This window comes from Drosophila hydei, unplaced genomic scaffold (genome assembly GCF_003285905.1).
Source record: "Drosophila hydei strain 15085-1641.00,03,60 unplaced genomic scaffold, DhydRS2 tig00000063-arrow-pilon, whole genome shotgun sequence".
Lineage (NCBI taxonomy): Eukaryota > Metazoa > Arthropoda > Insecta > Diptera > Drosophilidae > Drosophila > Drosophila hydei.
Genome location: NW_022045657.1, coordinates 637,673 through 652,874, shown reverse-complemented (window position 1 = coordinate 652,874; position 15,202 = coordinate 637,673). Strand labels below are relative to the sequence as shown.

Below are 15,202 nucleotides of genomic sequence, written 5' to 3'. Positions count from 1 at the left end.
GTATATTAGGGTTGTTTTATATGTAGCAGTATATCGATAAATACATTTATGATATCGGCATTTGTTATTTATGCGGTATTCTAACGGAACTAAAGAATGTTTTATTAAAATGAATTTCTCTACACCAGAGTGCAAGCTTTTTACCAATATTATTTATATAATAATATTTGTCTAAGAAATATAAAAACATAGAACTGAAACATGCATTTGCTAAACTAATATCATTTGGAATTTTCTACAATATCGACTATTCACAGCGCTCCCTCGATATTTAATTTACGATAACGATAATTATATTGTTGCGATACAACAATTAAATATGGTGTATTTCAAAACACAAATATCGTCCAATCAAGTTAAACTCAATTGATATTATCATATTATGGCAACAACTGAATTGTTAATGGACATTGAGGCCGTCTGTCGAATTTGTTTACAGGACAGCGATACTCACATGGTTTCCATTTACGAGAAAGACGACGCACCACACGGGCTCTCAATTTGCGAGAAAATTGAAAATTGCAGTGGCATTAAGGTAAATTTTTGATCCTACTCCACTACTAAGCTCTATTAATATATGTTGTAAATTACAGGTAGTACGCACAACTGAGCTACCTACCCGAATATGCTTGAAATGTCGCGCGTTTTTAACTTTGGCCCACAAATTTCGACAGATTTGCCGGCATTCAGATAATTTCCTGCGTGAATATATTTGCAAAGAACTGAGAGTGGAAGAGGAGGATTTAGTGCAGCAGGTGATAGAAAACCCAAATATACAAACATACGAGCAAGTGGAAGTGGAAGTACTGGAAGAAGGTATTTGGTGCAATGACGAATTAATTGAAGAGCTACCAGCTGCAGAACAAAAAACAAATCTTATGTTGGTGGCAACTAAAGAGGCGGTGGCCACGCAGACTGCTGGTGCCAAGTCACATGTGTGTGATATTTGTGGCAATAGTTATCCGCGCAAGAGCACGCTAGACACGCACATGCGAAGACACAAAAACGAGCGACCATATGAATGCGAGTGAGTTCAGCCACTTAAGACCTTAGAAGCGGATTCTTAATTACTATTCACTTTTGTCTGCTTAGAATATGCCAAAAGTCTTTTCATGTCAACTATCAGCTAATGCGTCATATACGTCAGCATACAGGCGCTCGGCCTTATAACTGTGAATACTGTCAGCGCAGCTTTACGGATCGCACATCTTTGGTCAAGCATGAACGGTAGGTGGCAATGACGGATATATGTATTTAATTTAAAGATCTATTTTACTTATAGCACCCATCGGAATGAACGACCCTATTCATGCGGCACATGTGGTAAGTCTTTCACATATGCCAATGTACTCAAAGTGCACTATAAGACACATACCGGCGAGAAGCCCCATCTATGCAGACTATGTAATAAAAGCTTTGCACGTCATCACAATCTGGTTGCTCACCTACAGACGCAACAGCATATCAACGACCCCCGCGCCGGAGCTTATTTACGAACACTCAAAGCCATCAGCAATGCGGCTGTAGAAAACGGCTGAGGGTATATCAAGTGCCTAATTTAATAAAAATAAGAAATATCGGATAACTTTGGGGTCCAAAGATCAAATACCCGTTTCAAATGGTATTTGCAAAAATGTAAACTTCCAAGTGCTGTATTCCGGCATGACCCCATCGACTCATTGGTTGTGAATTTACGGACTATAGAATTAATACTCTCTTCATGGGTGTATTGGAGTATTCTTATGTTAAATGAATTAAAGCAATGCAAATTTACATGATTTAATCTTCATTTATTTCAACTTTTGTTTCGCTCTCGTTTCTTTTTTAACCGAACACGTTACAAGATTACAACTTATCTGTTGTAGAAAAATGCCGAAAATATGTAGTTCAAAATGTGCACAAGAATCTAATTTGATTGGTGATTGTAAGTAGATGACAAAGTGGAGTTTATATTAGCGAGAGGGGCATATATAAATAGCCTTGTTTAAAATATTAAATAACAAATTGGGTTAGGCTGCGTCGGATGATAGAAATGATGTATAGCATTTGGGAAGATAAACGAAGACTTTGCACAGCAAAGTCAGTTCATGTGTGAAACCTATTTTCCAATCATGCGTATTTTGTCTTTTAACAAATTACGTAACTCGGTGACCATCAGCTCATGGGATTCTTTAAATGTGGCGGACACATCGCTAATTAATGTAGCCTCCACCTCTGGTTTCAGTGACATATCGGCCATGAATGAGCTCAGTTCACGTGGCAGGGTAGGTGGTTTCCATATGCCTAAAGAAACAAAACGTTCAGTAGGATTATTATGTTGTTATGAAATGTTAAACTACTTACGTATGGCCGCATCACAGGCCTCCAATTTATGCTTCAATTGACGCATCAGCTCCTGGAGCATTTGACTACGTTCTTTTTCGCTAATCGGTTCCTGTGTTTTATTATCAGCCGCTGGTTTTTTTTTTGCTTTTGTCTTTGCGCTGCACTGCAGCTTGTCATTCAGCACCGATAATAGAAAGGCATAAAGTGAGAGTATCTGCAAGTAAATATAAATATTGGGATAACTCCAACAATTTAAATATATGAACCACATCTATGCTCACCTCCAAACTAGCCGCAACCTTTTGCTGATGTTCGCGGCGTTTCCACAGGCCATCCATGCCATTCCATTCATTGCTCTCCGTGATAGTCTGCACGCATAGTTCCATGACAGAAACAACATTCTCGCTAACCCGTTTACACTGTAGTGCGAGTTGCGAGGAACCGCTGTACAAATCCAGCACTAGCTGCGCTAAGTCATCAAAGAAACGCTCATAGGGCAGCTCAAGCAGTAGGTGAAGACGAGTCGGCAGCAAATTGACTAGAAAACGTTGCGATAGCGGCTTATAGTTCATCAGCCGAAGACGCTGGTACAGGCCTGTCCATGATGTGCGTAATAGCTCAACTGTAGCTATATCGTCTCCCGGTGCTGGGGTTGCTGTCTTGTCATTCGACATAGCCAGTTTGGCGCTGTGTGGCGCATGATAAAGATCAATGAATGAGGCAAACAAGCGAAGAAGTACTGAGCGGACTTGCAGCACCTCAATCTCCTGTTCGTATGACTCCTTACGTTCCTCTTCTGTGTCATCTAGATGCAAAGGATCCCAGCGAATAATTGCCTGTAAGTCTCGATTATCGCTTAACTTATTCCAGCAAATACGATCTTCGGCAGGTTCTATGCTCATGGCCATATAGGCCGACAGATTTTGTTGGATGCTTCCATAGCAGCTAACTAAATCGCAAAGTTGCGCCTCCACCGAGCAGGCCACATACATTAAACTATTAGTGAGGCGCTCCTTGAAGTTCATAAACTCCTCCATTTTTGAGAATGTACAGAAGCGATAAGTCAACGAAATATATTCCAGACGCTCCTTATAGCTATTTGTGAAGAACTTCAATGTGGTATCGTAGCAATTGCGAACGCCTGAAAAGCGACCGGATAGTGGCAAAAGATTGCAGTGCACATAACCCATGGAGTCCAGTTGAATTTGTTTGATGTCCAAATAGTCATACATTTCCTGTGCGCCAACCATGCACCCAAACATGTGATAGATTTTTAAGCTAAGCAGTTTAACATGAAAGTTACTGGTGCTGTTACGTAGCACATATTGTAGTAAGCAAAGCGCCTCAAATAAATGTTCCGATTTACTCTCTCGCTTTGATACATCGAACATAACATTTGCCGCCAGCAGTGCGTACGGATCTGAGGGTCCCATTTCCGTAGACAGCAGTTCCCTGCCAAACGAACTATGCCCATGTTCATAATGCAGTTTGAGTGCCGTATAAAAGGCGACCAAATGATCTGTGGGTAGCTCAATGTGAACGCCGCACATGCGTGAAATTTGCAACGCACAAATATGCTTCTGCATGTGTTCCTTCTGCAAGCAAAGAAATATAATAAATAATTTAATCAATGAATTTGAATAAACTAAGAACTAACGTTCTGCGGCAAGCAGCTTGAGCTAATGCCGCTTTCCACGAGGAGTTTGTTGGCTAGAGATTGTCGTTGCTCCATGCTGATTGAGGGTAGAAATAAGGCTATGTCGTGGGTGCAGCAAGATTTATCGCCAAAAAGGTGAAAATACTCGATGATTAGCTCGTCAAAATCACCGATTTGCTCCTGTGCCGGCATCTGTTGGGCACGCATGCGCTGATGCAGCTCTAGGCGCGCCAAATAAGGACCACGGGTCTTGCGCGTCGACGTCTTAATTATGTGCAACAGAAAATTGTGACATGTTTTGAGAGAAAATGTTGACTCTGGCTGATCCACGGATTGCTGCTTTAAAAGCTCGAAACAACTCTGCAGATACTCCTTGTAGTAGTCCCAGCGATCTCGACTAAAGAAAATTTGATATACTATGTGTGTAAGCATAAACAGTAAAGACTTGACACTCACTCGGCTTCTAAAAGTTGTTGTAGCAGCTTATTTAGTTCCAGCCAATTGCCCAGCTCCTTAAGCAGTTCAAACTTCATGCTAACGGGTGCACCTGGATATAATTTAGCGCACAGCTCGCCGGTAAGAAACTCCCAGGCCTCCTGATACTTGTTTTGCAACTTCAAGATGTGTAAATAAAGGAAGGCCTCCTGCTCCGTCTCCAGCTTGCCCTCCTTGATGTGTTTGTCAACCATACGCTGCGCCAGTGCCAGATACAGCTTACGCTTCTCAGGTGTGCAGGATTCGGGACCACGTATGCCCTGGAATACCACGCTGATCACGGACCAAAAGTAATAAGCATTCTTTGGTTGCGCTTTATACAGCTGTAGGGCAACGGCCTGCTGCGCCTTGTAATCCTCAACGCGGACATGTGATACGAATAAATGTGCCAGCAGCTCTTCATTCCCTGGGTTCTGTTTGACAGCGTGTTGATAGAGTTCAACAATTTTGTCCACTACAAGATAAAATAAGTTAATGCTAATTAATTGGCTTAATAGTGAAAAAGGCTCGCAACGTACTGAACTGTATATATCCCGCAACCAGTCTGACATATTTAAATCACATTGTATAAGTTGTTGTTAATGAAGGACAGGTTTATACAGACGGACAGATTGTTTGTTTGTTTGTTTTTATAAAACTGTTTTACCCAATTTATAGATACAGTGCGTACTAGGCACACATACTTATCAAAAAGATCAGTTCGGTTTCTTGGCACGCGCTATAGACGCATTCTCTACCCGCCGTTCGGCTTGCCAGTGCCTATGTGCAGTGGCTAATTTCTGCGCAAATGAAAGCAAGTGCGAAGGCAATTTTAATTGCTCGACCATGTGCGCGTGCCAAGAAATATACTTATAAATATGAAACGGTCGGCTTTTTTTTTTCTCTCTCTCTCTCTCTCTCTCTGTATCATTGTCTGTATCTTACGTTGTTCCATTTCACGATAGCAGAAAGAAAGCACCTGCAAGGTAGAATCGTCCACGGGCTTTTCCTCGGCTACGGATTGCAGGGAGCTGTGGCTCTCTTCGTAACGGCCTAGACGTAGAAGAGATAATCCCTATATATAAGTAGACAATATCAAAAATTTATTTTTTTTAGTTTAACTTTAAAAATGATTATATTTCGCAGTAACTGCTTTTACCTTGAGAGCACGTGCGCAAAGTAAATTTGGATGTTTTCGTAGAAGTTTCTCTGATTCCTGTAGAGCCTTACGATTATTACCCACTTCCAAATTGTCTGTGAAAACAAACATTAATATATATATAAGATATATATATATTGATATGACTTACCGTAGACCGGTCGCAGTCGTCGCTCGAACAATGCCGCATCCATGCTCTGCTGCTGGTGTGCCATGGTTTTGATTGATATTGCGGGCGGCTCACTCTAACCAACCACACACACGCCACACGTTGGTGCTGCTGCTGCTGCTGCTATTGCCAGTCGTTGATACTTTTAACCTAATTACAGCGAGCCACAAGCAACACGCTTGCTTTGATTAATTTTGTCTTCCAAATGCCGCTTGAATTCAACCCGGTCCAATGCGATGGCTGGTAGATTGAGCAGAATACAAACCGCTCCAGTGGGAACAGCAGGTTTAGGAATACAAAATACACACGATGAAACAATTATACAAATTATTAACTATTAATTTTTTTGAATAAAAAAACTTTACTGCCTCTTCATGAATTCGGCACTAGAGGTGCATGAAAAGCGATAGATTTGTTGTTTTTCTTATCTTGGAACTATCGACTATCGAAAACGCTTATATTGATCAGCTGAGTCCAGACAGCTGGTGATGTTTGTTGGTGTCACGATATTCAGCAATACAGGTTTACATTGTTGTTAAGTTAACAATTATGTATCTAAAAAAAAAATGATACAGGAACCAAGGCTGTGTTTTCTTCACTTGGTTGTATTTTTCTAGTAAGCAAATTATAAACTCAGCATAAATTCATTGCGTTTTATACTAAATTTACAAAAATAAAAGTTGCCTAAATCCCATCGCCAATTCTTCGGATGATCACATACAATTCGATTGTGTGACGTGTAAATAAATATATTTAATATGTGATTGATATATATACATAACATAATTATACAATATTATCTCTATATTGTGAAAAATAAAATAAATCAATTTTTATTTTTTTAATTTTTTGCCGCATTTTGTACCACCTAATTGAATGCCAGTGAATCATTTGACGTTTTCAAATAACAGAAATCAAATGCGCTAAAACAAAAGTACTAGAATGGAAACATATCGCAGTGTTACCGATAGTTAATTCTAATAAAAATGCATTGTAATCGTAATCCGTTATTGGAAGCTTTAAATCGCGTATTTACTAAATACAATAATAAATACTTGCAGCCGGAAGAAGCGAAGTGAAAAAAAAAACACCACACTGACTAATTATCATGAAAAGATGGTCAGTCGATTTGTTGTCGCTTATACGCGTGTTAACACGATATCAGTGCACTGGTTGTTCACGCGCGCATCCCTAGTTGTTGCCCCCATTAAAAAACACGCAGCGCAAAAATAAAATGCGATTTTTTAGTTCTGCCGCGTAGATTACGAAGCCGTTTAAAGTATTAAATTACACAATAAGTTGAATTATTTACGTGTTCATATTTTAGTCTAGTATTATAAAATTATTGGTTTTGATCGCAAATCAACTGAAACGATACAAATACTATTATTACATTATATGTCCATTTTTGGTGAATAATTTTGCCAAACGAAAATCAGCACAAACGCAGCAAACGCAATGAAATGAAATTGAATTGGCTAAGCGAATACTTGGCCAACATAATAAACGTTAGTCGTATATACGACGCTATTGCACGCCCATTCGCTGAGGTACGCCTGGAACTGCTCACCCCTCAAGCTATCTATTGCCGCATCAAGTCCACATCGGCTGAAGCGCTGGAGCATATACTGATTGCATGTGCGGTATACTTTCTAGTATGCCTAGGCCTATACAAGCTGACCTTTTGGCTATCGGTGACAGGCGCCCCAGTCGCAAGGAAGAAACAGCAGCAACAGCAACGGCACAATGTCAACGCAAACGACGACAAGAACGGTTTACGAAATACCTTACAAAAATCTCTACGTTTACGTAGCGTTCATCTGCCCAAGGCTGCGTTAATGGGCAGAGTACTTTTGGTCATCGCACATCCGGATGACGAATGCATGTTTTTTGGTCCGCTGATCTACTCGCTGACACAGCGTGATGGCTGTCAGGTGTACGTGTTATGCTTGTCGAATGGTGAGCAATTAACAAATATTCATATCCCTTACCTGTAATAAAAGTTAATTAACAATGTTCATTATAGGCAACTATGAGCAAAAGGCTCAATCGCGTCGAGAGGAGCTATTTCGGGCATGCAAGCGTTTGGGCATTGCCGAATCGAATGTTATATTGGTGAATGCCACCTATTTGCCAGATGATCCGAATGTTGAATGGCGGCCGGATGCGGTTGCCAGCCTTATATTGCATACTGTTGAGAGTCTTGATATAGAAGCGATATTCACCTTCGATCGCGATGGGGTCAGCTCGCATCCCAATCATTGTGCTGTGTATTATGCGGCCGCTTCTTTGTGTTTAGCCAATTTATTGCCCAAGGGTGAGTCACGGGTTGGCAGCGCCAGCAATAAAAACAAAACAGTCTACAGAACGCATTGCACATGTTGATTGTCATGCTAATTGAAGCTGTTTTTGTTGATGTTGTTGCTGCTTTTGCCAACGTTATGTTTTCTAATTATAGCTACGATAATTTTTAATATTTTTGTATATATATATTCTTTTTTATATGGGACAAATATCAGCTTGTAAGTTTTACACACTAGACTCGATCAATTTGGTACGCAAATATTTATCCGTCTTCGATTTTCTATGTACATGCTTTATGTCTACGCATTGGTATGTATTCCAATATGGGTTTCATTTATATATAATTTAATTTAACTTATCTTACAGGTGCATACTCAATTGGAAGGAGGCGTCAGTGGTCAGAGGCGCCATGATGGAGCATCGCTCTCAAATGAAATGGTTCCGTTGGTTATATATCTACACATCGCGCTACATGTATATCAATTCGATGCGCGAAATAAATCTTTCGGATGTCGAGCTGGAAATGCAAATTCATGATAACTAGAAATTGGGCCGGTTACAGCACAATTGCGAATATTATTTGTTTTTGCAACGAGTTTAATGAATCTAATGTGAAGAAATGAAAAATAACCAAAAAACAAACTACCTTCATAAATGAATGCTTGACCGCAGCGTCGAGCTTAGCTACTTTTTTGACACTGACGATTCTATACTATTATTATAATTATGTTATAACTTTAAAGCGTAAGCGTTTTGATCTAGCCAAATTCGACTGCTTTTTGATACACACATGCAAGATGTTGAACGTGAAAAGTAAACGAAACCAAAAGGGAACAACAATTACGTGTAAACCGAGATATTGAAACCAGATGCAATCCAGAATTAGTCACACACAAACACATGCACTCGTACATACCTACATATACATATCTACATATGCAAAATATTGATTAGATGTTAGCTCAAAAACTATTTTTATATTCAACATCCACATGCGATCTTATGTTTCTGAAGCTTGCAGTGAACCAACTGTAGTATGATGCTAATAATTATGTTAACGTTTGTTATGTTTGATTATGATTAATTTACGTTTCATATATTTGCTTGTTTCTACATTTAATTCCCTCCTTAGCAAACAAGACTCAATATTTATTTCTTGTGTATGTAAATTTGTAAAATAGTTTGTTGTAAGCAGCGAAGTACAATAATTTAAATACAAATGTATAAACTGACGATTGGGGGTCGTTAAATAGTCTATAATGAGAGAGATTCATAGATGCTTAGCAACAATAAATGTTGAATATTGTGTATTTTGAAACAAATTAAAACAATTGTTTGCAAGCAGTTTGTTTTTAAAAAGTGTTTATTTTTTTTTACAAAGCCTTTGTTTTATACAGCAAAAGGATACTAGAACAAAAAAATTTGTATACCTAAAGGTGGTCAAAAATGGTTTTTAGGTTTTTTTTTGAACAGTCCCCCAATGTTGATCTCTTCTGTATTATTAACGATAATTTTTCGTAATCCAATGTTGGACTCATGCTGCGCACTCTTGAACGCTTCTTCTAACATGCTCCATGAGAAAGTTTTTGCAATGAATTTATGCATCGGTGCACGACCAGATTTAATTAGTTGTAAAGCCGTTGGGTACCTACAGGGATTAAGAATAAATTTGGTTAATTATGAATACGCTACGCTTACATATTTGCAGAACGAAAGCTTGGTATAAGTCGTATGTTTTTCATTAGTATGTCTAGTGCATTGAAGCTGGCGCATTCGGATTCGCATTCGGCTAGAATACATGCACTGCATGGCTGTAATGCCATGACAGCTAGATTCATGGTCATCGGTGAAATAGCGCAGTTAATGGCGCAGTTGGGCCATTCTTGGAACTTGTTATACACGTTTTCTAGCACTTCTCCGAACAGCGCATTTGAATCGAAATATATTGTATTGAAGCCAAAATCAGTTTCAACCATTTTCAGCGAAGAGTTCATGCTGCCGGCAATGGTTACCTTTTGAGCACCAATTGCTTTTGCACACATTGCTGCTGCTACAGCCGTTGGGCTTGATCCGATAATTAGAATATTGCTTGTGGGCGATACTTCAGCTTTGAAACACGCTTGACAGCCCATCGCCAGGGTTTGCGTGAGGGTGCCTTCCTCCAAGCTAATGCTATCGGGAAGACGATGACAAAGGTCTGCTGGATGCGTCTGGTGTGTAGCTAAAAAGCCGTTATACATCAGATCGGCGCAGATGTTATACAAGCCTCGCTTGCAATAATCACAAATTCCACAGGACAGGGCCGACTCTATGACAACACGATCACCCACATGCAGATGTTTTACACAGCTTCCGACTTTTTCTACAAATCCAGTGGCATCGTGCCCCAAAGTCATACCTTCCATATTTTTATTCGCATTCTCATAAACATGTATGTCCGAGCCAGTAAGCGCTATTGACCCGGTGTCAATAAGTACATCTGATTAAAGAGATTTGACATAGTTTAGTGTCCGTTATTGAGCTGATCTATCTTACCAAAAGGTCTGACATCCGGTTGTGGCTGTCGTTCCCTACTTATCTGATATGATGCAGGAATACGTACTACCTCCATTGTATTGGAATCATCGTCGGCTCCTTCTTCCACCGTTATCTGTGCCTCTTGAGCTTGGCAAATGCACCGCTTTGTATAAGCTTTATTGCTGAGCATTCGCATTTGATTATTAATTATAACGCCCGGGGCTAGGAGCTTATTTCTTTCTACCTTAGGACAGAATTAGAGAGCAGTGTTAGTCATGCTGGGGTTTAGATTAATATATGGAGTTTTATGCACCTTTGCCTTTTTTGGTCTTTTTTCCTACCATGCATATAGCTGGTAGCTTCTTCTTGGGCTTTTTGGGCATTTTTGGACTCGCTGGCTGCTTATTATCCCTTGCGCATTTCTTCCGCGGAGTTTTGACCTTGCCACATACACCGCTACAAAACTTTTTGGGACATCCGTCTAAATTTGGATTATGGCAATCGGTACGTAGACCCGTGCGGGCTTTAATGTCCTTACGCTTCAATGGTTTGCTTTTATTTTTGAGTGCGATACATTTGCTATCCATTTCTTTCTTGCTCTTCTTCTTTTTTGACTTTTTGCTGTACCCACGTTGGATCTGATTACGCACAATCTGCGACGTAATACCCCAGGCACTCATCTGTGTGGTCGAAGGCATACCGTCATAATGACGACGAACTAAGGTCGAATACACACGAAACTTGGCGGGAGCCTTTGAAGATGTGTTTGCCTTTTTCTTTAGAGAGCAGTTGGAAATGATTGCTTGTTTGTTTTCGTAACTGGAACGTACTCTGCTAGTGTAAGCTTTAAAATGGGGTCGAAGTTTCAGTAGGAATTTCGAGGTTTTCTTTTCAGTGAGAGTTTTTGGCCCATTCAATGTGAGTGACGACATGCAGCGTTTAGGATTGCGGGTAAAGTTAAACTGTGAGCCATAGGGGCTAGCGTATGTTGAGTACTTTTTCTTACAGGGATCTTTCTTCTTATCGGATTTTCCGCCTTTCTTATCGGCGCCTTTCTTAAATTTAGCGCAGGGATCTTTCTTCTTATCGGATTTTCCGCCTTTCTTATCAGCGCCTTTCTTATCGGCGCCTTTCTTAGATTTAGCGCAGGGATCTTTCTTCTTATCGGATTTTCCGCCTTTTTTATCGCCGCCTTTCTTAAATTTAGCGCAGGGATCTTTCTTTTTCTCACCTTTACCGCCCTTACTGCCTTTGGCTCCCTTTTTGTCACATTTCTTGCCTCCCTTTTTATCGGCGTCCTTTTTTCCTTTTTGGGCGCTTTTCTTGAACTTAGCGCAAGGATCTTTTTTCTTATCCTTATCTCCTGCTCCCTTTTTGGCACAGGGATCCTTTTTTTTACCGTCTTTACCGCCCTTGGAAGAATCTTTTTTGCCTCCCTTATCGCCCTTACCTCCCTTGAATTTTGCGCAGGGATCCTTCTTTTTGTCGCCCTTACTGTCTTTTTTGTCTTTTTTGCCACCTTTACCGTCTTTACTGCATTTTTTCGCACTAGCTGTTATTTCAGTTGTATTTTCTGCTTTCTTTTGAGTCTTTTTCGGCTGCGGACGCTTACATTTATCCTCCTTGCAGGGATCATCGATCAGTGGGCATTTCTTAGGGCACTTCTTTTTTTTCTTCACAATGGGATTCTTGCAGCCATCCTTAAGCTGTGGACTAACAAATGTCTGTTTATCTTCATAGTTGGGTTCAGCTACAGCGCTCATGGTTACACTCTGCTTCATGTGTTTCATTGCCTGGTTGCGTTTCAATGCCATGCGTCCAGCATTTGTTGCTATTTTGCCTCCAGCGTGAATGGGTGCAACTACGTCCTTTAACTTGTCTGTATTAACAGGCAAGTCAACCTGAGTCGTCGGCTGCTGCTGCTGTTGCTTCTGCTGCTGGTTTAATTGATCCTGTGGCGGTTGCTCTTGCTGTTCGGCAGCATTCATCGCTTCAGTTGCGAATCCACGCTGCAGAGCAGTGCTACATATGCTGGCGGCAATTGAAGTCACCGTGTCATTATACTCCGGTAATTGTTCATCGCTCAAATGAGCTGGGTCGAGCTTGTCAGCATCGATTTGAACCATGCCCTTTATCAACGCATTGAATCGCAGGGGAACAGTGTTTTGCGGTTGATTTTCCGGATCGGCTTCCACTTTAGTTTCCAGAAAAACCATAGCATCTTTACCTAAAGTGGGTTCGGGTTGCTGAGCCAATTCACCGTTTATCAGGGCATCTCTCACATTCGTCATATCCATTTCAAAGGACAAATGCATTGAAGCAATGGCCATATCGTTCAATCGCTGACCCAAACAATCTGGCACTTCGATGCTTATTTGATCTACTTGATTCTCAGCGCTAGCCACCTCGTTTGAATCTGCCTTCGAAGCGGTTTCGTGCTTGGCACTAATTTGCGGCTCTTTTGGATCCCCAAGAGGCATCGCCTGTGGCATAGTTTGTGGTGTACTAGGCGTGGTGATCGGTGCCGCTGGTGTTTGGCTTGGTGCAGAAGGTATGGATGGCGTGTACGGCAAGGGCGTCATTGGAGTAATATCTGCTGCGTGCGAAGGCACGGCAGAAGTAGCAGGCAAACCCGAGGTTGTCTCGGCTGTTTCAGTCATTTCGGAAACGGGTGCAGTTTCCTCGATCGCTTTAGATGTTATCAAACATGGGGCTTCGCTTTCTTTCTGCACGATTTCAGCTTGTTTTGGAGCCTCGCTTGCCATATTTTTAACTTGTTCACTTGTCGCAGTTTCGCTTTTTGCATTTTGACTTTCGCTGGTAATAATTGGGACTTCGGCTGTTACCTTCTTAGTTTCGGTTGCACTTACGGCAACAGAACCAGCAGATGCATCAGCAGTTTCGGCAGTCTCGGTAGTCACGGCAGTCGCGGTAGGCGCGGCAGTCGCGACAGTCTCGGTAGTCGTGACAGTCGCCTCAGTCGCGGCAGATTCGGCAGCTCCTACAGCTATGGTAGTTTCGGCCGTTTCGGCGTTTTTAGCAGCTTCAGCCACACTTTCGTTGGCTGCACTCTTGACACCTTGAACATATCCTTCAAAGAAACTCAGCTTCTGTTTGTCATCCGTAATCTCCTCGATGACGGCTGGCTGGTGTTGCTCAATGGAGGACTGTGCTGCTTCTTCGTTGTTCAGGTCTTCGATCATACTATTGGTGAAAGCGTCTATTTCACTAGCATGAATGCGAAGCTGGTTCAGCGCCTCGAGGGTATTACGCAGACTCTCGATATCCTGATTGGCCAGGTCAAGAGGCACAATAACAATCTTTAATTGCTTACCATCCTTTGCCTCTGGCATTATGATGCCCACAGGCACCACATTGGACGTCGACTCGCCGATCTCGCTTTCGGATGGTGTTCCACTAAAACTAATGCGTTTGCGCAGCATATCCACACTCGTTTGTGGGGTAAAAACACTTGATGAACGTTGCGAATAGAGCTGAACGTGTATCATCGTAGGTACTGATGGAAGTAGCTCAATTAACTGAGATGGCGTTGGTTGCCAGCACACACACTTTGAGCAAATCTTTTTCCATTGCTTGCAACTACCATGGAGTAGTCGATGCGGTCGACAAATAGGTGCATGATAGCTCAAACATCGAGAGATCTGTGAAAGATATGTAGCCATACGTGTAGAATATTTGCTTTATTAATACTTTTTTTCTTAGCCGAAAAATTTAGAATTTGGAAGAATAAACTTTTAATTTTGATCAAGAAATATTCACAATAAAAAGAAAAAAGTAATGTTTATTTGTTAACGTATAGAAGCTGACTGAATAGTCTCCGCTAGGGATAGGCCCAGGTCCATATTAATTGCCAAAGTCTACTTTGATTTATATTTTTTATTTGAGCTAATAAAGCTCGTATTTTAGAGCTGACAGGGTATCTATATATATATATATATATATATTTTTATTTAATATATATATATATATATTAGTCAGGGGATATTAGTTGTAACATTTGCGATTGAAATCTTTTGGATAAATTCGGAAATATTTATATATATATAGTTGCATATACAACAGTTAAACTCCCGTTATGTTTAGATTAATCGAGATTAATTTATTTCCTAATTTGGCTTGATCTACCTTTTGGACCATCTTGTATGGCCCTGCATATACAAGAACGCGTCAAAGATCTATTCTACACATATATCATGTATGCGAATTTCTCAGTATACCTAAGTTTACAATTGTCATTATATTTTCTTTACTTACGTGCAATAGATGTGTCATTTTGCCGAAGATACGCATACTCCCGCTTGGTATCTGAGAAATTGTTTCTGACGGACAATTTAAAAATATTGCATGCAGTTGGGGTGCAAATTTTATGTAAACATTTACCAAAACTTTGGCGAAAGGTGTATAGCCTTCAAAGTGCTATAAATTATCTATGTGATCAGAACATTACAGAACAAATTTGGAATTTCGAATATAGTTAATGTATACTGTTTTACTGAAAAAGAAGAAAAGATTTTTGATGTTTTCTCGAAGAGATGTATATAAATAATAAACATAATGGTATAAGCAAGTTCTAGAG

General features: G+C 40.5%; 4 protein-coding genes across 8 annotated transcripts; 2 read left to right on the top strand and 2 right to left on the bottom strand.

The window, feature by feature from the left end:
• Positions 1 to 291: 291 nt before the first annotated feature.
• On the top strand, positions 292 to 1,773 carry LOC111602080 (histone-lysine N-methyltransferase PRDM9). Its single transcript, XM_023319013.2, has 4 exons — positions 292 to 535; positions 594 to 1,027; positions 1,093 to 1,227; positions 1,283 to 1,773. Exons 1-4 carry the CDS (start codon positions 383 to 385, stop codon positions 1,536 to 1,538), a joined length of 978 nt encoding a protein of 325 aa, XP_023174781.2. The 5' UTR covers positions 292 to 382; the 3' UTR covers positions 1,539 to 1,773.
• Positions 1,774 to 1,808: 35 nt separating this feature from the next.
• LOC111602077 (phagocyte signaling-impaired protein) lies at positions 1,809 to 6,204 on the bottom strand. Its single transcript, XM_023319008.2, has 8 exons — positions 5,767 to 6,204; positions 5,616 to 5,710; positions 5,402 to 5,531; positions 4,439 to 4,931; positions 3,983 to 4,379; positions 2,607 to 3,920; positions 2,344 to 2,539; positions 1,809 to 2,283 (listed from the first exon to the last, which is right to left on the bottom strand). Exons 1-8 carry the CDS (start codon positions 5,828 to 5,830, stop codon positions 2,099 to 2,101), a joined length of 2,874 nt encoding a protein of 957 aa, XP_023174776.1. The 5' UTR covers positions 5,831 to 6,204; the 3' UTR covers positions 1,809 to 2,098.
• A 494-nt stretch (positions 6,205 to 6,698) lies between these two features.
• Positions 6,699 to 9,410, top strand: LOC111602076 (N-acetylglucosaminyl-phosphatidylinositol de-N-acetylase). Its single transcript, XM_023319007.1, has 4 exons — positions 6,699 to 7,743; positions 7,811 to 8,101; positions 8,304 to 8,397; positions 8,455 to 9,410. The coding sequence occupies exons 1-4, from the start codon at positions 7,248 to 7,250 to the stop codon at positions 8,630 to 8,632; spliced, it is 1,059 nt and encodes a 352-aa protein (XP_023174775.1). The 5' UTR covers positions 6,699 to 7,247; the 3' UTR covers positions 8,633 to 9,410.
• A 23-nt stretch (positions 9,411 to 9,433) lies between these two features.
• Positions 9,434 to 15,167, bottom strand: LOC111602075 (muscle M-line assembly protein unc-89). 5 transcript variants are annotated; one of them, XM_023319003.2, is made up of 6 exons: positions 14,881 to 15,167; positions 11,705 to 14,267; positions 10,919 to 11,641; positions 10,624 to 10,845; positions 9,787 to 10,567; positions 9,434 to 9,736 (listed from the first exon to the last, which is right to left on the bottom strand). In XM_023319003.2, the coding sequence occupies exons 1-6, from the start codon at positions 14,914 to 14,916 to the stop codon at positions 9,529 to 9,531; spliced, it is 4,533 nt and encodes a 1,510-aa protein (XP_023174771.2). In that variant the 5' UTR covers positions 14,917 to 15,167; the 3' UTR covers positions 9,434 to 9,528. The 5 variants fall into 5 exon arrangements, with proteins under 5 accessions (XP_023174771.2, XP_023174770.2, XP_023174772.2 ...); XM_023319002.2 differs by having other exon boundaries at positions 10,919 to 14,267; XM_023319004.2 differs by having other exon boundaries at positions 9,634 to 9,736; positions 10,101 to 10,567; positions 10,919 to 14,267.
• Between the last annotated feature and the right edge of the window lie 35 nt (positions 15,168 to 15,202).

What these genes read in the sequence shown, in the direction of transcription:
- LOC111602077 (XM_023319008.2), bottom strand. Translation starts at nt 5,830, where the DNA reads ATGGCACACCAGCAGCAGAGCATGGATGCGGCATTGTTCGAGCGACGA. An exon ending in ACGACTGCGACCGGTCTACG is followed by an intron (nt 5,711 to 5,766) that starts GTAAGTCATATC and finishes TTGTTTTCACAG; the next exon opens with ACAATTTGGAAGTGGGTAAT. An exon ending in CAACAACTTTTAGAAGCCGA is followed by an intron (nt 4,380 to 4,438) that starts GTGAGTGTCAAG and finishes AATTTTCTTTAG; the next exon opens with TCGAGATCGCTGGGACTACT.
- LOC111602076 (XM_023319007.1), top strand. Translation starts at nt 7,248, where the DNA reads ATGAAATTGAATTGGCTAAGCGAATACTTGGCCAACATAATAAACGTT. An exon ending in CGTGTTATGCTTGTCGAATG is followed by an intron (nt 7,744 to 7,810) that starts GTGAGCAATTAA and finishes TGTTCATTATAG; the next exon opens with GCAACTATGAGCAAAAGGCT. An exon ending in AGCCAATTTATTGCCCAAGG is followed by an intron (nt 8,102 to 8,303) that starts GTGAGTCACGGG and finishes GACAAATATCAG; the next exon opens with CTTGTAAGTTTTACACACTA.
- LOC111602075 (XM_023319002.2), bottom strand. Translation starts at nt 14,916, where the DNA reads ATGCGTATCTTCGGCAAAATGACACATCTATTGCAC. An exon ending in AAATGACACATCTATTGCAC is followed by an intron (nt 14,268 to 14,880) that starts GTAAGTAAAGAA and finishes TATCTTTCACAG; the next exon opens with ATCTCTCGATGTTTGAGCTA. An exon ending in AAAGACCAAAAAAGGCAAAG is followed by an intron (nt 10,846 to 10,918) that starts GTGCATAAAACT and finishes GTCCTAAGGTAG; the next exon opens with AAAGAAATAAGCTCCTAGCC.
- LOC111602080 (XM_023319013.2), top strand. Translation starts at nt 383, where the DNA reads ATGGCAACAACTGAATTGTTAATGGACATTGAGGCCGTCTGTCGAATT. An exon ending in AAAATTGCAGTGGCATTAAG is followed by an intron (nt 536 to 593) that starts GTAAATTTTTGA and finishes TGTAAATTACAG; the next exon opens with GTAGTACGCACAACTGAGCT. An exon ending in GAGCGACCATATGAATGCGA is followed by an intron (nt 1,028 to 1,092) that starts GTGAGTTCAGCC and finishes TTGTCTGCTTAG; the next exon opens with AATATGCCAAAAGTCTTTTC.